General features: G+C 36.7%; 1 protein-coding gene across 1 annotated transcript in view; it reads right to left on the bottom strand.

Moving 5' to 3' along the window:
• The window catches only part of ADAM10 (ADAM metallopeptidase domain 10), a 114633-nt gene that overhangs the window by 35464 nt on the left and 56155 nt on the right, over positions 1–23014 (bottom strand). The window contains exons 5-8 of the mRNA XM_059913180.1: positions 19157–19257; positions 12546–12695; positions 8268–8360; positions 4901–5084 (exon numbers count right to left, since the gene is read on the bottom strand). Coding sequence (XP_059769163.1) covers positions 4901–5084; positions 8268–8360; positions 12546–12695; positions 19157–19257 — 528 coding nt within the window. The remainder of the gene's footprint in view (positions 1–4900; positions 5085–8267; positions 8361–12545; positions 12696–19156; positions 19258–23014) is intronic.

The raw sequence follows: 23014 nt of genomic DNA, 5'->3' as shown, positions 1-23014 counted from the left end.
CTACAATGAGGTATCACCTCACACCAGTTAGAATGGGCATCATCAGAAAATCGACAAACAACAAATGCTGGAGAGGGTGTGGAGAAAAGGGAACCCTCTTGCACTGTTGGTGGGAATGTAAATTGATACAGCCACTATGGAGAACAGTATGGAGGTTCCTTAAAAAACTAAAAATAGAACTACCATATGACCCAGCAATCCCACTACTGGGCATATACCCTGAGAAAACCATAATTCAAAAAGACACATGCACCCCAATGCTCACTGCAGCACTATTTACAATAGCCACGTCATGGAAGCAACCTAAATGCCCATCAACAGACGAATGGATAAAGAAGATGTGGTACCTATATACAATGGAATATTACTCAGCCATAAAAAGGAACGAAATTGGGTCATTTGTAGAGAAGTGGATGGATCTAGAGACTGTCATACAGAGTGAAGTAAGTCAGAAAGAGAAAAACAAATATCGTATATGAACGCATATATGTGGAACCTAGAAAAAGGTACAGATGAACCGGTTTTCAGGGCAGAAATAGAGACACAGATGTAGAGAAGAAACGTATAGACACCAAGGGGGGAAAGTGGCGGGGGGGTGGTGGTGTGATGAATTGGGAGATTGGGATTGACATGTAACACTAATATGTATAAAATAGATAACTAATAAGAACCTACCCTATAAAAAAATAAATAAAATTAAATTAAAAAAAAGAATACCAACTAATTAAAGTAGAAGTAATGATTAAAAAAAAAAAGAATTCGATAGGCTGTGGGTTATCCTGAGAACCTCATGTTGAGCTCTGCACGTGGTCAAATTCTAATACGTAAAATCAAACTAAAATTTCTAAACTAAGAAAAACAGAAGAGACAATTTCTACCAAATCAAATGTCTCAAAAAATGTTCTTTACAAATGGTCAGAGGAATACTGAATGGTTCAGGATTAGCTCTGGAGATGAACTCCACAGCCAGCCTTTTTCAGTGACCTGGCAAACTGAGACTATGTTCATTGGGTTAACTGATAACATTAAGAGGGATAATAGATGAGCAGAATGTGCCTTAATAAACCAAAAAATAAAGGCCCCTCAAAAGGCAGGTTAGAAGCGTGTAGCAAATGAAGTAGAACAAAGGGATTATCTAATATAAAGAATCTACTTTGTTAAGGAACCAACGTTTCAGTCTCTAAAATAAGAGGCTACTACCTGCTTAACACAGAACTGTGTTTATATAAAGAGAAGTTTAGAGTAATCTTTCTAGATTCATATTCAAGACTATCTTTGTCTTGGAGACCAGACTCCTCCCTTTTTGGGGCTCCATTCTAGGCCCTGTATAATTTCAAATGGAAGCCTCCAAATCATCCCAGCTCACAAGCTGTTTCTACTTATTATGGAGTTGGGGCAGGAGGTACTGTTTTTCTCATTAAGGTAACTGAAGGCAGTACCCAACCACAATAAGAAATTTTAAAAGAACAAATAAAAAGTAGCATAAACAAGACTTAAAGACAAGAAACCTACTATTCAAATGTTTTAACCCTCATTGCTTTTCCCAGCTTAACTGAGTCAGTGAAGAGGACTACAGCGAATAATTTCAGTAACTATTCTGTGAAAATTAACACAACAGTATCAAAACAAAATCCTTTCCACTACCATATATTTGAATAGTAAAACAGCTGCAGAGTTAAATGATACAACAGAAATTAATTAGGCCAAATAAAAATGAAAAAGATTAAGAAACAGTTAACACATCACAAGCTGAACAGATCAGCTATAAAATGCTATTTTAAAAAATAGTGTAACAGCAAGCATTACTAACATCTACATGCAGAAACATGAAGTATCAAAGGAAGGGCAAAGACAGAAGAAATTACAACGAAAAATAAACAAACTGAAGCAAAATGATTTACCTGAATTTATAGAGACAGAACAGACAAGGACCCTGTCTCCTAGTTCCCAAACCAGTGCTCTTCTAATTATGCCTTGACAATTACCCAAAATGATGTCTAAATAATATAGAGTAGTACTATTTTATAACTCATCTCTCTTAAGAAAGAAGGAAATAGATTCCATCTCTGCTTAGATGCAGGAAACATTTCAACTTCTTCTTGGAAATGTCTTAGAAAGATAAAAGTAGGATGTTACATTATAATAATACCTAGTAAAATAACTACCAAATGCACAAAACCTGGAGTCAAAAGGTCCAGATTCTAGGTTCTGTGAGATACTGGGTTGTTGACAAAGTCTCTGAATCCAATCCACCTGTATAATGGAGGAAATACTACCTACACCTCATAACGGAACTGAATTAATCAGTAAGAGCAAATACATAAAGTTCCTTATAAAAAAATAAAATGTAGGTCAAATAAACTCAGTTCAGGTAGTCTAAGGGCAAAGGGAAGTGAAGAAGAAAGCTGTCAAGGCAGGTATCTTATTCTAGAAAAAGTTGTGTCAAAGGAACAAAGACCCCTTCTCTTTGCCACTCTGGCCCCATTCTTCCTGCCGAGCCCCTCCCCAGAAGCTCTTAGAAAAAGGCTTCTGAGAGCTGGAGTTAGGGGTTTAACACAGAGTAAAGAAAGAGGGCATCAGATGAAGAACGCAATGACAAAAATACAAGTAATGTGGCCCATCATTTTCAATCCAGAACTGCTGCTTCAATAAAATAAGCAGCATTTCATAAAATAAGTGGTCCAGATATCATAAACAACTAGAAAGAAAAACTAACTCTCCCCCCAAACCCATAACCCCAGTCCAATCATGAGAAAAACATCAAAAAGACTGCAACAGAGGGTTATCCTACAATATCCCTGACCAATACTCCTCAAAATTGTCAAGGTTATAAAAAAAACAAGAAAAGTCTGAGAAACCATCACAGCCAAGAAGACTAAAGAGGCATGACAATTAAACGTACTGTGGTATCCTGGACAAGATCTTGGAACAGAAGAGGACCGTAGTAAAAACTAAAGAAATCTGAAAAAACTATGGGCTGACTTTAGTTAACAATAATGTACCAATATTGGTTCATTAATTGTAACAAATGTACCATACTAATGTAAGCTGTTAATAATACAGGAAGGTAGTGGAGACGACTCTATCTGCTCAATTTTTTCTATAAATCTAAAACTGTTCTAAATAAAAAAAATAGACTTATTTTTTTAAAAAAGTAGACATGAGGATATCTGAAGTTTCAGGAAAATTTGACCAAGCTCTCTCAGGACCATTACGTTCTTAATGAACAACAGTCTGGAGTTGAAAATGCAAAATGGCAGAAAGTTTTTAGTCTGAGATCATCCAATCATTTGCCCAGGAGACATTTTGTGAGCAAAAATATTAAGATGGTGGTTTTCAAACTTTAGTATGCATCAGAAACACCCGGAGGGCCTCTTCAAACAAAGACTGATGGGCTCCACACCTGGAGTTTCTGATTTAGTAGACCTGAGTGAGGCCCATGGATTGACATTTCTAACCAGTTCCCAGGTAACACAGATGCTGCTACTCCATGGAGCACACCTGAAGAGCCACTATGTTAATGGTAATATACAAAGAAAATTGAATCCCTGAGTTCCTACAGTACTTACTGATGATTAGGGAGAAGGGACTATAAACTTTGTGATAAAATTATCCAACTAACCAAGGAGGGGAAAAGAAATTTCAGAATATAAAAGTTATAAAACATGTGAATTATCAAAGGAAAGAGTGAGTTGTACAATCTGCTGACAACGCACGTAACACAAAACCAGCACAGATCATTGTAAAGGACAAATATCCAAAAATACTGCACTATGATATATGCAGCCTATGACATAAACTTGTACTTTAATGACATCATGAAATTGAGTACACTTTAAAATGTGGAAGAAAAACAAAAGCTTTGGAAACTAAAAAGGATATTCATTGCTGGCTTTAAAAAAAAGAGCAAGAAGTATAAAAGCAAAAATACAGTATTAAAGATGTTAAAATATGCATAACAAACCAAAGAATAAACTAAGAATACAAAAGCCTGTCTTGCCCCGGATAAAGCAGAAGTTGATTCTTTGAAAAAGACAAATTATGTATCAGAAGGAGAAACTGCTGTGTATAGCTCAGAAGATGACAGACTACTGATCAAATTCTATATGGCAAAATTTATATTCAAAGAGTCCGGGATTCTTTCTACTCATCTTTCAATTCATCAATTTGTATTTCTCTAAAGTAGGCTACTGAACTTATTACACTGTGAATCACAGACCCCCACCCCGACTGCAATGGCAAGGGGATTATCCCATCCCGGCTTTCTCAGTGACAGTAGCTTTCACGGCTAAGGCAGAGACCCCAGCAGAACGTGGGGCCATGCAGTCAAGCCAGTGGAGCTATGGGTACTGGGCCGCCTGCCCACATCTCTTTTCAGGCAACACTTCCCTTTTGCTAAAATAAAGGTGAGAAATAATAATAATAAAGGCAGCCTTTCTTTTCTTTCTACCTGCTATTCCTGAGTAGGATTTCTCGGCTCTTTATCTCACGGCAGAAGAAGCAAGAACACAGTTTTCCCCTTTTGACTCTAAGAACCTCTCCCCATCCCCCTACTTCCCAAAATAATTAACTGATTACATTAACTTTTGTGAAAAAATTAATATTTTGCTTTTCAGTTTCAGAACTAAGTACCACTTTTTCCCATAAAATTATTTCAGCTACTGAATGTACCAAATGTCAGGATATCTCCCTGTTAGTACTCATTTACTCATTTCAAAATAAAAAGCTGCTTCAACTATTTTTCCATTTACATTATGCTTATGAATTCTGCCTAACTCAAGATGTGTAAATTTAGATACTGTACAGGCATCACTTTCTCCTATACTTTGTAAAATTCAATCCATCATGAGAACTGCTTTTCATTTCAAGTAGTAAGTCAAGACATATTTAGATAAACTACCTGAAGGTGCTCCAACCCAAGCCAGACCAAGGACACCATCATCAAAATCTCGGTCTGTGAAGACATAGGCCAAACAGTAGTCATCATGATTCTGCTCAGAATTTAATTCCAGAAACTTCTCCACACCAATATTTGGAAAACGGAAGGGATTTGTAGGATCCTTCTCATCAGCAGTTGTGTTGATCTAAAATCCAAAACAATGACTTTAACAAGCAACCAACGTTAGCAGAGCCTTAGTGTAAGTAGTATCTACCTGGACAATATGCTTGGGGCCCAAGGAAGTCAGGCCTAAATTAAAGCTTTTACAGTTATTCCCACTACCTCCATCCCTGAGCTAATCATAGAAGCCAAAAAGGGAGGAGGGAGGGAGGAGGGAGGAGGGAAGGAAGGATGGACGGGTAGGGGAATTAAAACTGAGTATATTACATTTCTGAGCAAGTGTTCACAGATTCCTGAACACTGAACACTTGGGATGGGAAAACAAGTTCTGCTTTCAAAATTTCCAATAAGGAAATACAGTTTCTCAATTTAATCATTTGATGAGTCTCCTTTAGTGCTAATCTCCTACATATGATGACAAGTATGACATAAAACCCTATATTTCAGCTAATTAGTACAACATAAAAGAGATATTGAACCCAAAACTGTCAATTCAGCAGACAAATCATATTCTTGGTTCTCCTTGCCTAGAGTCATGAGTCAAGCACAACTAACTTCAAGTTCAATTTTTTCCCCTGAATGTGAGCAAGAATTTTTTTTTCCTTTGCCAATTCGTTTCTCTTACTATTTCAAGTTGAGTTCCTCCAGAATGTTTCCTTCGACACTTAGCTACTATACTCCAGGGTGCAGGTTCCTCCTTCACAATGTGAAGAATAATCAGTTCTGATACCAAACTTCAACTAAAACAAAAGCTTTCATTTACTACTTATTGCTTCCTTTCAGAGACCTCTGCCTAACCTTTGAAGTCCTAGAAGAATTTGGTTTTCCCCAAGTAAGTCAGAGAATTACATACAAGACTGTTGGTAGAGAATAAAAAGGAATATGTATGAGAGTAAACATTGCTTAGAAGGGAAATCTCAGTCTATTGAAAATATCAGTGATAAGGCTATTACAGTTAATAAAATGAAAACTATAGATCTTTTTAGGATCCACATCCTTCAGTAAAAACCAAGGAGCTTACAAACAGGATGGTAGAAACACCACTGAAGGCAATTGCCTAAAGACAGATATGAGACCATCTGGTTCATCCATTAACAATTAACCAGAAACAAACAGTTATGGTCATCTAACACACACACACACACACACACACACACAAATCCAAAAACAAGAACACTATATATTAAAGGTAGCCCATGCTTAGAGACATGCTGCATATCGCTTTTTCCCACTAAACATAGAAATGAAATTCTGATACTTTTGTAATATTGGCTACAAATAAAAACTGCATCTAAATTTTAGTTACCTATATTAAAAATGGGATGATTAATTTTTTTTAACAAATTTATTTATTTATTTTTGGCTGCGTTGGGTCTTCATTGCTGCACACGGGCTTTCTCTAGTTGCAGCGAGCAGGGGCTACTCTTCGTTGTGGTGGCTTCTCTTGTTGCAGAGCACGGGCTCTAGGCTCGCGGGCTTTAGTAGTTGTGGCGCGCAGGCTCTAGAGCGCAGGCTCAGTAGTTGTGGTGCACGGGCTTAGTTGCTCAGCAGAACGTGGGATCTTCCCAGACCAGGGCTCGAACCCGTGTCCCCTGCATTGGCAGGCAGATTCTTAACCACTGTGCCACCAGGGAAGCCCGGGATGATTGATATTTAAATATTTGCTTATAAAATATAAATTTCAAATTATTTAATGGGTCACAAACAAACTTCAACTGATGACATTTAAACTAAAGTTTTAATCTCAGTTAAAGGCCTGAAAAACAACTAATCGCCACATAACTCTTTTATATACATGCATCTCTTCATAATGCAAATCACTTTACTCAAACAAATGTGTTTCACTAAAATTTGTTCAGGTGTTCTCTACTTTTCACTACTTTGCATTTCATTGCTCTGTCTACTAAATAGCAATACTTATACCACTTACCACTTTTACTTGCTCATTTAAAGGTTTACATTGCTCTCAAAATACATGAAAGCAATTGATTACAAACAGTTCTTATACAGTATATCGAACCATATTTCACCTTAAGACAATCCAATGTAATACTTAATCATGTCACTTCTAAAAGTAAGGACCACTTTCAGCTATTTTTTAAAATATATTACACATATGTACTAAAAGTATAATCTAGTCAACCATATTTTAAGAAGAATAAAAGCACAAAATATAAAGAAACCCTGTGGGGTATTCCCTGATGGTCTGGTGGTTAGGACTCGGCGCTTTCACTGCCAAGGGCCTGGGTTCGATCCCTGGTCGGGGAACTAAGATGCCGCAAGCTACCGGCGCAGCCAAAAAAACGCTGCGCGGCCATGTGGCACAGCAAAAAATAAATAAATAAATAACATTTTAAAAAATAAAAGCCATTAAAAAAAATTTGTTTTAAATAAAGAAACCCTGTGGCAAGTACTTCTGTAAAATGATGATTTTTAAAACCCAGGTTATCTAGCTTATAAACTCAGATTCTTAAAAGCTATATACTTTGAAAGAATTCATATTTAGAAAATTTTTGAAACAGTCCAATTTGTTAATAACAATATTTACTTATTAACAATTTATAACATTAAAACTAAGAATCAGTAGTTCTGGATCAGCATTTCTCAAAATGTGCACTGCAGGTCTTTGGCGTTTCAGCTGATGTTAATACAAAAAGGTTAAATTAGCTTAGAAAAATATGGATTTCTTTCCCAAAGGATTTCTCAAAACTTGAAATACATTAGTGTGCACTGTTAAATTTCAAGAGGAAACAGTATTGTGTTTTTCCAACTTCCAATTGTATTTAACCACTGTACCTATCCTTCCCTCCGCTGCAGCATCAAATGGGACACACTCTGAAATATACTGCATAAGGCAAATCTGAAGAAACTGGGGAATAATATCAAGGAGAAAAATGTCAAGTACGGTATCTGCAGTTACTTAGAGTGCTTTCTAACTGGTATGTTAATCAGATAAATAGAAAACAGTACTTTCTACCATACCTCTTCTGCAGTCCAGATTAAAGTCCTATAGATTTCATTAAGTCATAAACCCAAGTAACCCCTCTGTGTGTAAAACCCAAGAGTAAAGATAACCTGCATCAGCAAACACAATTTAACTATTTAATGCATGAAGATGAAGTAAAAGGCAAGCATTTTTCTTTTTGTAAACATGATCCTTATTGTTTCTCTTTCTTAATGTTCTTAACTATTGAAATTCCTTACTTACTCTTATGCGTTTCACCATGAAACTGATATTACGGATTCCAGAGAAGTCTGTGGTCTGGTAAATTGTATCAATCGCTTTAACGTGACTGGATATCTATTGATTTAAAAAAAAAGACATTTTAGAGGCAATGTCGAAATGTGAAAAAGACTGGGAATTTCCATTTCCCAAATCAAGAATTATTCATATTCCACCACATTCAAATTTTAAAACGTCAATATCATACACTAGATGAAAGGATGAAAAAGATTAGTGAGCTGGAACTGAGAAGGGAAATTCAGTGACTTTTCCATATTTTTCTCTGGCCAAAACCAAACACGCACTCTTGCCTCAGTCATATATTGGGTTGGCCAAAAAGTCCCTTTGGTTTTTAAGTAAAAATAAAAGACATTTTTCATTTTCACCAAGAACTTTATTGGTATTCATCATTTTGTTCCACTACCTTCTGCCATTTTTCAGGCAACTTCATAATTCCATTTCCAAAACTTTTTATCTTTTCAAGCAAAGACCTGTTCCAGGTACCTTTTACAATCTTCCAGGGAATTGAAATTTCTTCCATTAAGAGAATTCTGTAAAGACCGAAATAAATGGAAATCCGAAGGTGCACTGTCTGGTGAATACAGGGGATGAATCAGAACTTCCCAGCCCAGCTGTAACAGTTTTTGCCTGGTCATCAAAAAAACATGAGGTCTTGTGTTATCCTGATGGAAGATTCTGTGTTTTCTGTTGACTAATTCCGGACGCTTTTCGTCGAGTGCCGCTTTCAGTTGGTCTAGCTGGGAGCAGTACTAGCTGGAATTAATCGTTTCGTTTTCCAGAAGGAGCTCATAATAGAGGACTCCCTTCCAATCCCACCATCTACACAACATCACCTTCTCTGGACGAAGACCGGCCTTTGGTATGGTTGGTGGTGGTTCATTTCGCTTGCCCCACGATCTCTTCCGTTCCACATTATTGTACAGCAAGGGTCCCCAACCCCTGGGCCGCGGACCAGTAGTGGTCCTCAGCCTGTTAGGAACTGGGCTGCACAGCAGGAGGTGAGCAGTGGGCAAGCAAACGAAGCTTCATCTGTGGCTCCCCATCGCTCGCATTACCGCCTGACCCATCCCCCCCACCCCCATCCGTGGAAAAACTGTCTTCCACAAAACCAGTCCCTGGTGCCAAAAAGGTTGGGGACCACTGTTGAACAATATTCACTTTTCATTGCCCGTCACAATTTGTTTTAAAAAACAGAACGTTTTCGTTAGGTTTAAGTAGAGAATCACATGCGGAAATACGGGCAAGGTTTTTTTCGCTCAACTTACGTGGAACCCAAACATGAAAGCGAGTAACATAACCGAGCTGGTGCAAATGCTTTTCAGTGCTTCATTTGGATATTTTGAATATGTCGGCTATCTCCCACGTGGTATAACGTTTATTGTTCTCAATTAATGTCTCGATTTGATTGCTATCAACTTCAACTGGTCTACCTAACCGTGGAGCATCGTCCAGTGAGAAATCTCCAGCACGAAACTTCACAAACCACTTCTGACACGTTTGATCAGTCACAGCACCTTCTCCATACACTACACAAATCTTTTTTTGCGTTTCAGTTGTGTTTTTACCTTTCTTGAAATAATAAAGCATAATATGCCAAATGTTTTTCTTCCATCTTCAATATTAAAATGGCTACACAAAAATTCACCAATTTTTATAAGTTTTTTTTTAATGCATGCTGATCTGACAGCTGTCACAATACAATCTAACAAAATTGTTTCAAATGAAATTAAAGACAATTAAGCACTACTAGTGACAGCTTATGGAAAAAACTGAACGAACTTTTTGGCCAATCCAATAAAATTTGGTTTCCTCAATCCATCCTGCAATGTCATACCTCCATGCCTTTTCGCATGCTGCTTCCTTATGCCTAGGGTATCTACCCCTTAGACTCAGCTCAAACATCTTCTGTGAATACCTCCCTGATAATATCAGAACACTCAGTCATTCTCTGACTTCAGTCTTTCCATTGATGCACTAGTACATATTCTGTAAGTTTTGTCTACCATTTACTATATGGTAGGCGCTGTTTTAGGGTGCTGGAGGTATAGGGGTGAACAAAATTGAGAAGGTCCCTATAAATTTACAGATTTATTCTAGAGGGGGAGGAAGGGAAGGAAGTAATACAAATATAAATAACATACATTCAGATTTTGCTAAATTCTAAGAAGAGATAAACAGGGTGATATCCTAGCTGACTCCCAACTTAACTCTCTGGCTTCTAAACCACTCTATAGACAACCTTCCCATCTTCATTTACAAAAAGCACTCTTGCTACCACTTATGTGAAAACATGCATATATATATAGGTTCAAAACTATTTTCAAAGAAATTATATAAACATAAATAGTCAAGTAAAAGCATTAACAATAATAATTTCAAAAGTAGCCCAGGTTGCCAAACAATGATAAAGAATATCATAACACTGCTGATAAAGTCCATTATAAATCTGTGCTATCTACCCTCAGCTTGGCCTAGCAATCCCTTATCCAATTCTCACTGTTCCTTGTCCACCCCCAACAGTGGTATTTCAAACATTTTTCCACAGATGACTGATCAGACATCTTACTTTACTGAGAGTTCATCTTGATCTCCTGCTCTTTTAACCTTCAGACTTGTCTTTCATTCTTTCTTTTTTAATATGTATTTATTTATTTGGTTGCGCCAGGTCTTACTTGCAGCAGGCGGGCTCCTTAGCTGCGGCATGCAAGTGGGATCTAGTTCCCTGACCAGGGATCAAACCAGGGTCCCCTGCATTGGGAGCACGGAGTCTTATCCACTGCGCCACCAGGGAAGTCTCCAAACTTTTCTATCTTTATCCATTTCTATCTCCCTCAAATGGTAACTCTTCCTTAAAGAGTAACTTTTCTATATTCTTAACCCCAATCTTTACTGGATCTTCAAGGACATTGTTTCACATCAGTTTTTCTTTCTCATATCTTACACTGCTTCTCTACTGGATCATTTTCCTCTTCTGACCAACTTCTCATGTATCCCCCTTTCACTCAAATATTCCATATTATTCCTAAGCCACCGTTTTTTTTCTGTTTTTCACATCTCTTGAAACCCTAACTGCTCCTGCCAACCCATTCCTTATTGTTCACAATGTTTTCACCCTCACAACTTTATTGAGAGCTTGCTTAAAGTCCATCAATAATATTCTAATAACTAAAAATCAGCTAACCTTTATAATCATTCTCTCTTTTTTTCAGCATTACTGAGGTATAATTGACAAATAAAATGTAAGATATTTAAAGTGTACATCATGATTTGACATACATATACAAATATACATTGTATATTTGACATACATATACATCGAGTTAATTACTTTGTAGTCATTCTCTTTGGTATCTCCACATATGACACTATTGGTTATGCATTTTGTTGTGAAACTTTGCTTATTCCTTGGCTAATCCTATTTTATCTCCTACCTCTTTAACTATTATATTTTAGCCCATAGCTTCTCCTTGTCATCCTATTCACTATAAAGAGATTTTTATCTCCCAGTTCCTTCCCTTTTGATTTCATTCTCTCTCCTTATTTTAACTATCTCTTTTGCACCCTTAAATTCCATGCAGAAAGCTCAAGGCTAACCTCTCCCAAGCTCCAGTTCTACATTTTCAATACCCTACAATCACCATGTACATGGGCTTTTAAACGCGTCTAAAAGTAAGTTCATCACCACCAACAAAATGAGTTTACCATTTATACTAATGACACCTCCACCCTCTCAGTCTCAAATCCTTGGACTCAAAATGCATTCATCAAACTCTCACTGGATACCTTCAAAATGAAGGATATTTTGAAGAGTGTCTCCAAAAAATTTATACTTCAATAAGACACAAATGTAGATAGTAATGTAACTTAAAAAGTGTTAAGTACAAGGAGAATACAGAATAGAAATTAATTATTCTTATTGGAAAGACTCCTCTACCTTTCCCTCCTTTAAGACCACAAATGACAATTTGACCCTCTTTTCCAAGCTCAGCTCCCAGTGTCATCATCTCCTTCATGAAATCATTTTCTTACATCTCTCTTTAGAATGACACTAAAATATCCTAACTGGTCTTTCAGTTATTTGTGTTCTTATCGTACATATTTTCTCATATCACAATTGAAAATACATACTCTTTATTTTTCCAAAATGAGATATGCACTAACTTTAATTTTTAGAGGAATATACAGGTATAATGAAACAATATGAGAATATGAAAACTAAAATAGTAGCAAAATTATAAATACCTGGGCAATCACAGCCTCTCGTGTTCCATAATATTTAAAAAACAGATGATCAGTCTGAATATAAAGCTGACAAGTATTTTTTTCAGCTGAAGTTGTACGTTTTTTCCTCAGGAGTTCTGGACCATTAATAGCATGTTCTTCTTGAGGTGTCTATATGTCAAAAAGAGTCATTTCTAATCAGCAGTATGCTTCACTATTATAATTTTATATAGTTAAGAATACACATTATAAACAATTTCACTTTCTACTTTATTATGTAAAACCATAGGTATTTCCTTGCACTGTTAAAAATTCTTCATAAACACCACTTTCAGTCTCATAACATTCTACTATATAGATGACTTATTTATTCAAGCAATTCTTTAACTTTGAAACATTTTCAAAACATACCATTTAATATGTAAATATAAAGCAAGTCTTACGGTAGTTTACAATACTTTGATATCTTCCTCTACCTCACCTCTAATACCCAATCTATCACCCAGCCCTGTCAGATTTAGCTTCTAAATACTTAGGGCATCTGTCCATTACCTCTAGCTCCATCACATTAGCCCAAGCCACCATCACTTATTACCTAGAGTATTGCAATCTGAGCAATGGGAATCTACCTCTATCCACTTGTGGCCTTCAATCTAATCTTCATACTGCAATCCTTTCAAAACACAATTTTGAAAATATTACCCACCTGCATTTGTATTTCAATGATTTCCCATGGCTCTAAGGATAAAGTCGTAAATCCTTTATATGCACCACCCAGTCAGCACTGCAGACTCTACTTACCTGCCCAGTTTCGTCCCATTCCATATTACTTCACAGAGAGACCCTACTACAGTACCCAACAATAGCTCTCTGTGCTACAGCTACATAGGCCTTCTTTCCAATCCTCCAACACACGGTCTGCATCCTGTCACAGTCTTTTGCACACGGTGATGCTGTCTCTCCTGACCTAGTTAACTTCTTTTCTTCAGACTCAGCAGAGATCAATTCACCCCTTATACCACCTCACAGAACAATGTACCCATGTCCTTTACAGTTTATCATGTGGTTATTTGTTTATTTTCTGTCCCCAGCCCACCACCATTATTACTTCAACCACTAGAATGAGAGTTCTGGAAAGAAGGAATTATCTCGGTGTTTGCGTCTCACTATACTGCTATCAGCTAACACACACTTTGCAGGCAAACAGTAGACACTCAATAAGTATTTGTTCAAAGAATTAACACTGCTATTGAATCCAAGCACTTAAACATTTGTTGACATCTAAAAGCACCATGTTAAGTGAATTTTGATGACAGAGTAATAGAGAATTCAACTTAATTAAATTTTAAGCCACAATTCCAAATTTACACTCACATTTTATAATTTCCTTCTCCCTTGACAACTCCATGTTTGACTGTTCTCTTAGTTACTGTCTTCATTGTACTTTTATCTATTTTCGCTCAGTACATCATTCTAGGATGGCAGTTACTGTTTCAGCACATTCCATTGTCTTCTGGTTTCAACTGTTTCCAATGAGAAATGAGCTGTCATTTTTACTGTTGCTTCTCTGAAGGTGACTAGACTTTTTTTATTGGTTGCTTTGAGTATATTCTTTGGTTTTTAGACTTTTCTAATATTGTGCTAGTGTTATTTTCTTTGTGAAAGACTTTTCCTGCGCTAATTACAGGGTTTACTAAATTTGTTGTTTGATATTCTCTGTCATATGTGGAATTCTCAGCCACCATCTGTCCCTATTTCACTCTCATTTTTTCTCCTTCTGAGATATCAATTACGCATACTTTAGACCTTTTTAATGTATCACCTATGTCTCTTAAACTCTTTTCTGTATTTTCTACACTTTTGTTTCTAAGTGGTTTACCCTATTTTTTTATGACGTACTATTCAGATCTAAGCCCGTCAAATCCTTCGTTTCTGTTGTTATATTTTTCAATTCTAGAATTTCCATCAGGTTCTTTTGTTCATTTTCAATTTTCTGCTGAAATTTTTAATTTCCTCTTTATGTACTTGAACATATTATAAAGTCTGTATCTGTGTCTGATCATTTCATTATTCACATACCTTTAGGTTGTTTACATGTCTGACACCCCAGCTATACTGTAAGCTCTCTGAGGGTGTACACCTGTCATTTATTCTTGAATGGCTAATGTTTGATAAATAATTTTTTCCCTCTCACTCTTCCATCATGTTGTCTCATTTGCTAATGTGCTGATTATTTTGAACTGAGTGCCAGATGATGTACATGGAAAACCATAGATATAATCTGAGGCAACAAGTAATGATATCTTTCTCAAGAGAAAATCTGTTTTCACTTCTGGCAGGCAATGAGCCTTGGTGCACTAGTAATCCTCGATTACCTTAATCCAATCAGAGATTAAGAAGATGTGGTGTGAAACTTTAACCCCTGGGAGGGGAGGCAGAACACTTTCTGATACACCCTTACTTCTACGGAGCAGCCTATCATTCAAGATCCCAACCTGAAGTCCCGAAATAGTATTTTTATCTTTAGCCTCAAGAATCTGGAGGGTTCTATTCAGCTTTTCAGTCTCTTAGCTACCCTCCTCAGGAACTGGAAGATAAAGCTAGAGAAAAGGTAGCCCTGAACGTCAGGCTCACCTTCCTAAGTGCCCTCTTTTTTCCCTAAGATCTGGTCCCACACTTCTTCACAGCTTTGTTATCTCTCCAACGCCTTCTAACAAATACACACACATGCAGACACAAATATAAACATAAACATATATTTTTTTAAATATTCATATTTTGAGGTCAGGTTGGTCTCTATTAGTTGTTCTAAACAGGAGAAGGACTACTTCTCTATTTCTTGAAAACAATTCTTTGTCAATGTTATGAATTGTGAATATTGTCTCAAAGTTTATAACTGTCTTCACTTTAAGGTGTCCTTCACTCTTAATTTTCATAGAGTGAAATACATCAATTCTTTAATAGTCAAAGTTTCCACGCCTTATTCAAAGTATTTCTCTACTTCAAAATACAAAATATTTTTTAATATCTTCTTTTGTCAAATGTCTTTTCAAATGCTTTTGCCCATTTTTTAACTGAGGTTTGACCATTTTTTAAAAACTGAGTTATAAGATTTCTTGTTATATTCTGGAGAAGGCTTCTGTCAGATATATGTACTGCTGACATTTTTCTCACAGTCTGTGGCTTCTTTTTACATTTTCTTAACTGCATCTTTTGAGAAGTTTTTAATTTTGACAAAGTCGAGTTCGTAATTTTTTTCGGCAGGGTATTTTTGTGTCCTAAGAAATTGTTGTCTATTCCAAAGTCACAAAAATTTCCTCTATGTTTTTATCTAGAAGTTTACGTTTTAGCTTTAAGCATGCAGATTTATTATCCATTTTGAGTTTATTTTTGTATAAGGTGTAATGGTATAAACTGAGGTTCTTTTTTTTTATGGATATTCAATTGTTCCAGTACTATCTGTCAGACTGCTCTTTTGTCCTTTAAATTACCTTGGGATTTTTGTGAAAATCAACTGGCCAAATGGATATGGACTCTCTATTCTGCTCCATGACCTAAGTCTATCCTGAGGTCAAGATGACACCATCTTGATTACTGTAGTTTTACAGTAAATCTCAAAATCAGGTAGTATAACTCCTCTAGCTTTTGTTCTTTTTTGAAAATTGTTTTGGCTATTCTAGGTCCTTTACATTTCCATATAACTTTGAAAATCTGTTTGTCAATTACTAGATAAATCCCCACTGGGGGATTATATTTGGTTCTTTTATTATAATTACTATTCTCTTCTCTTTGTTTTCATAGTTTTTTGAACACATTAATATGAGGTGTTTCAAAGCTCTCATGTGCTAATGCCTGTAATTTCTAGTCTGTTTCTATCTGGGTGGTTTTTTGTTCTGATTATGGATCACATTTTCCAACTTCTTGAGCTTCTTGTCATCTAGCAATGTTTTCTGAACATCTGACATTCTGAATGCTACATCGTTGAGTATCTGCATTCAGTGTCCTTCTTTAACAAGTATTATTGAGCTTTGTTCTGACAGGCAACTAATTTACTTGAAAATCACCTTGATCTTCCTGAAGTTTGGTTTTTCAGCTTAGTTAGGACAGGTCTGGAGTAGCCTTTAGTCTAGGATGAGATTAGCCTACTCCAAACATGGCTTGGGATCTCTACCAAGTACAAGTTCTGATAGTTGTTCAGTTCATAGATTCCTCAGTAGTTTTTCTTTCTCGGGTAGTTTTCTCAGAGAATCCTACCCTGTGCATGCAAAGCTTAGAATCCGGCTAAGATTCAAGGTGACCCCTGTGCAGATATCTATAGCTTTTTCTCAGCATAGCTCTCTCCTCTCAGGTACTATGTCCATAAATCCAGATACCTCAGCCTTCCAGAACCTGAACGTATCTCTTCAATTGTGCAACAGCGCTGTGCACTTCTTACTCTTCTTGAAATGCCCTTCACTGTGCCATTCCTAAAATTTTGCCTCCAGTCAAAAAGTCAGGGAAATCACAGAGATATTTATTTCTCCTCTCTCAGGTATCTCAATCCTGTACTGCCTGTTGGCCAATATTTGAAAACAATTGTTTCTTTTTGTTGTTGTGGTTCTTGTTTTGTTTTCCAGTTGTTTTTTGCAGGATGGCTAGTTGGATACCTGTTACTCTATCATGGCTGGAAAGGGAAATCTCCACTTACTTGTTCTAAGAGTTTCAAAGTTTTCGTTTTAGTACTTTACAGAGTTTTGTTTTGTTTTAAATATGATGTGAGATGAAGATCCAACTTCATTTTTTCCAAATGGATAAACATTTTCTCTGGCTCCATTTATTCAATAGTCTCTACTTTCCTCCCTGATTTGAGATTTCACCTCTACCACATAACAAAGTTTCATATACATATGGCTCTGTTCCTGAGCACTCAATTTTACTCCTCTGGTCAATTTGTACATCCCTATGCTGAAAGTACACTCTCAATTACTAGAGTCAGTCTTAATATCTTCCAGGGTAAATCTCTCTTTCCTGTTCATCACCTTCAGATGGGCCTCACTTCTTCTTAGCCTTCACTTTTCCGTGTAACATTTTAGACCCATCAAGTGCTGTGAAAAATCATGTTGTAATTTGTATGGAATTGCACTGAATCTACAAATCAATATGGGGAAAATTAATGTTTTTATATTAGGTATTATGTTCCAATTTATATAGTATACCTCTCCATAATAAAATCAATCATCTGTAACATTTCTTATAAAATTTTGTAATTTTCCTTATACAGGTCTTATAATTCTTTGTTACGTTTATTCTTTGATACATAATATTCTTGATATTATTTTTAATGGTATCCTCTCTTACGCGACATTTCTGGTGGTCTGTTGCTGATGTAAAAAAATACAACCTACATTTGTATATTAAATGTTATGTCTAGCCACTGTTAAACGGTATTATATCTAGCAATCTATACTCTCAGCCTCTCTATCCACATTGTCGATACCTTAGTACAAGCCACTATCACTTCTCAACTGAATAACTGCAACAACTCCTAATTAGTCTCCTTGTCTCTAGTTTTGCACCTCACTCTGAAGTTAAGAATTCTTTACTGGTCTTGCTATCTCTCTGGCCTTGTATATACTGTTCCTCCTCTTTCCATCTCTTCATGGTCAACCTAACTTCTGCTTTTTCTTTTAGTTTCTGATTATTGTCCTCAAACACTTGCAAGGCTAGGTTAACTAGTCTTCTTGTGTGTAGAATATCACCCTTTGCTTAATCTTCTTCCATTTCCTACTATCTTCAATTTTTCTGTGTCTCCAATTAAACTATAAACTTTGTGAGGACAAGCCTTCATCTTAATTTCCACATATTCCCAGAACCTATCACAGATCTTCTGACATATGGGAGATCAATACAAAATTGTTCAATGAAGACAAGAATAAAATCTCACTTAGACTTAAAAAGACCCATTTGATATGGTATTATTTATGCCATTTTGCAGATTAAGAAACATACAAATCTGCATTTGCGACTCAAGAAATGTTAATCGATGCTACTACTTTTAGAAAGGATGTTCAAGATATATGATGCTTTATTATAAAAATAAATTTTTTTTAATTTTAAACTTGTGTTTTAAATAACCATAAAACTATCACCTATGAATGAAATAAAGGAGGTCAAAAAAGAATAAAACGTCAACAGTCAATGGCAGAAAAACTTAAAATATCAAAAGTACTATGATTTTTATTAGGGTAACTAACCATCTTGGTTTGCTTAGAGACACATGATTTTCAACGTTAAACTGGAGAAGTCTCAGGCAAACCAGGGGAAGTTGGTCACTCTAATTTTCATATTAATACAAACACGTTTATACAAAATACATGGTCAGACTGGATATTTTTTAATTTTATGATAAAACACGTAAGAGAATATTTTGGACACGTTATGTTTTTTGGGTCATGCAGATTTGTATTCAAATCGCAGCATCACACCTTTATTATAAGCAAGTTACTTGGCCTCTTTGAGCATTAAAAAATATAAATATTTCCCGACGGCAGTATAAATCTTTTAGAAATCCTAGAACATACATTTTTAATGCAGAAACACAAACCCAAGTTCACTTCCATTTCTTAAACACAAGTTTGTATTAAAATCCTTACCTGTGTTACTTCTTCCACACCAGTCATCTGGTACTTCCTCATCCTTTCAAATACTGAATGATCTGCACAGCCCCCCTGTGGACCATATTTATGGGGATAGTCTAAAACACAAAGAAGAAATATTATTACTGTCACATGTTTAGGTATTACCAATTATCTTATAAATGAAAATTTAACTGTCATAATTAATGAAAGCCATAAATGCTTATTGGGCTCCAATGGGAAAGGCATTATGCTAGGCATTCTACTTTTAAAACCTGGCAGGTTCTGAAGTTCTCCTTCAACATCATTGGTCTCTAAGTTTTTGTCATATGAATGATTTGTGAATTCTAAAAAAGAATAATAATCATTCTTTATTCTGCGTTTAACTTTCCCAACCTGTCCCACTTCAGATACATAGAGCATTTTAACACTGCAATTTACTTCATTTTGTAATTTATAACTTTCCATTCAAACACATTAAATTTCTTATTCTGCAAATGTACAAAGCTACCTCAATTTGAACTACAGTTAGGCAAATATAATATCATATTTGGTTTGAATTCCTTCAATGAATACCAACTAGTCATAAGGGAAAGTAACCTAGAAACATGCTCTATGGCACAGTAAAAGCAGACTGAGTTTAAATTTCTTCAATGTATAATTCAAGTGAATGCTTTACAAAGCAATAACTATTTTATTATCACTTGTTTTCCCTTTATAATTAAACAGTGATTAATTTAGCCTTAACTGAATTGTTTCTATTTCCAGACAGCTGTTCAATTTAGTGTAGTCATTTAAAAGTTTATTCCACTCTCTCAAAGTTCACATACTTCCCTTGTTAAGGTTCTCCTTAGTTCATGAACATATTTTATAATTCAATCTACTACCCATAATTAAGAGAACTATCAAAATAAAATATGGAGACATGGGTTAGAGGGGAAGCACTGAAACATCCTTAAGTAGCATATACTTATAATACATAGAATTATAATTAGAAGCACTGTTTCTTAAGTAAATCTAGAACCTGAAGTGGACACTAGTGACCTATTTCACTGGAAATACTAACTAAATATCACAATACAAATCTAAACTGGCAGGTAGGAGGTAGGGGTTATGGACAACCTACTTACATTGATATAACAGCTCTGATTTAAATGTTAGTTTTTACCAGAGGTCAAGATTGCAACAGCTGTAAAATTCCAATCAATAAATGTGGAAGAAATGATAGACTTAGGGACTTCTCTGGTGGCGCAGTGGTTAAGAATCCGCCTGCCAATGCAGGGGACACGGATTCGAGCCCTGGTCCGAGAAGATCCCACACGCCATGGAACAACTAAGCCCGTGCGCCACAACTACTGAGCCTGCGCTCTAGAGCCCGCGAGCCACAACTACTGAAGCCCATGCGCCACAACTACTGAAGCCCATGCGCCCCAACTACTGAAGCCCGCACACCTAGAGCCCGTGCTCCGCAACAAGAGAAGCCACCGCAATGAGAAGCCCGCGCACCACAACAAAGAGTAGCCCCCACTCTCAGCAACTAGAGAAAACCCGCGTGCAGCAGCGAAGACCCAATGCAGCCAAAAATTAAATAAATGAATAAATAAATAAATTTATTAAAAAAAAAAAAAGAAATCAAGGGGGAACCCCAGAACTCTCCCTGTTCTTAGGAAGACATTCCCTTGACCCCCACTTACTTAAACACTCACAGCTATCTACCACTTCCTGCCTTGGGAACATCAGGACTATTCTCATTGGGGCTCAGCTTTTATAGTCATGAGACTACACCATCAAGTACTCCAATTTACTATAAGTTTTTGCTGCCTCCAATTCACTACTTCCCTCTATTACCTTATTTATAGCTCCTAACTCACTGTCACTCTCTCTGGTACCACCCAATCATAATTCTTAGTGATTTCAACATTAATGGGGATGATCCTTCCAATACACTCATCCTACCTTTTCTCCAACTGTCTTCTCCTACTTCAATTTCTGAAACCCCTTCTTAATCTCAACTTCCTCATCCTTTCTTTCCACCACTCATCTTTTCAGAACATTCCCTTTAGACTCCAACAATACTTTGACATCTCAAAAACCCTTCAATCCACCTATGCTACCACCCTGTTCACTAGTGGATATTCTCTTTCTCCTTATTCAGCTTAAATCCCATAGTCAATTATTATTATAATTACTCCACTGCATTTACCTTAAACTCCCTTGCCACCAACCCCTTCCCAACTGTCCACCAAAACCTGTTTAAATTCAGCTCTCTACCTATACCGCTCCAGTTGAATGGGGCTGGAGAAGCAACTGGTAACTATTAACTATTCTCATTCAAAAATTATAATCTGGGGGCTTCCCTGGTGGCGCAGTGGTTGAGAATCTGCCTGCTAATGCAGGGGACACGGGTTCGCGCCCTGGTCTGGGAAGATCCCACATGCCGCGGAGCAACTGGGCCCGTGAGCCACAACTACTGAGCCTGCGTGTCTGGAGCCTGTGCTCCGCAACAAGAGAGGCCACAATAGTGAGAGGCCCGCGCACCGCGATGAAGAGTGGCCCCAGCTTGCCGCAACTACAGAAAGCCCTAGCACAGAAACGAAGACCCAACATAGCAATCAATCAATCAATCAATAAATCTTTAAAAAAAAAAAATTATAATCTGTAACCTCAAGCAGTTCCTTTATGCCACCTGACAATGATAATGTATTTCCAGAGTCCCTTCTCAATCCTATTTCACTGTTTAACTTCAGGCAGTCCGCGCTTTACCACTGTATTGTAGGCAGTAAAACTGACCATGCAAGCTGAAACTATACAAAGTGATCTTAATAATCAATGGGGAAAATTACAACTGCTCCATGGCCTTCAAAATTTTTTGTCAAACTACTGAAACTCTCTTGTTATTTATAAATGTGTAGGGGAATTAAAAAATAAAACTATTATTTATATAGTACACTATAATTTAAAACATTATTAACATCAAGGGACTTCCCTGGTGGCACAGTGGTTAAGAATCCGCCTGCCAATGCAGGGGACACGGGTTCGAGCCCTGGTCTAGGAAGATCCCACATGCCGCAGAGCAACTAAGCCCGTGTGCCACAACTACTGAGCCTACACTCTAGAGCCCGTGAGCCACAACTACTGAGCCTGCATGCCACAACTACTGAAGCCCATGTGCCTAGACCCCGTGCTCCACAAGAGAAGCCACCGCAATGAGAAGCCCGCGCACCACAACAAAGAGTAGCCCCTGCTCGCCACAACTAGAGAAAGCCCTCGTGCAGCAACGAAGACCCAACGCAGCCAAAATTTAATTAATTAATTAATTAATTGTTTTTAAAAAAAGAAACATCAAGAATTAGAATATTTAAAAGAACTAGAGTGCTTTGTTTCTTTGTAAATTGTATCTTATATATCATAAATTTTATATATGCTTCAAAATCTGTCAGCACAAAACTCTCCCAATAGAAAAAAAGGAATCGAGTATAAAATGTTTCCCATATACTTTCAAAACTTCTAAAAGAACCTATTTTCCCTGGTCACCACATTAACTATGAAAATGGACAATGACATTTTCCCTCTAAAATTACTGACAATATAATCCCCATTTCTAGAAAAAGCCTTTGTTCAACTAATGAATAAGCCCTCATTGAGATGCTAAATCATAGGATGCAACTGTAGTTCCCCTGAAAAGGCCAAACAGCATATTCTTTCACAAAGAATGAGTCATTGGCGTAGAATATTCAGCCTATTTAAAACAAAGATCAGCTTTAAATCTACGGCCTTTCTTCCAGTTCCTCTGCATGCCAACCTCTTGCTTCTGTTTTGTTGTAGAAAGCACAGATATAAATAATACATATATTGTGATACCACCTCAAGCAGGAA

Source organism: Balaenoptera ricei, chromosome 2 (genome assembly GCF_028023285.1).
Source record: "Balaenoptera ricei isolate mBalRic1 chromosome 2, mBalRic1.hap2, whole genome shotgun sequence".
NCBI lineage: Eukaryota > Metazoa > Chordata > Mammalia > Artiodactyla > Balaenopteridae > Balaenoptera > Balaenoptera ricei.
The sequence above is the reverse complement of the archived record's forward strand: the minus strand, read 5'-3'. Positions and strand labels throughout refer to the sequence as shown.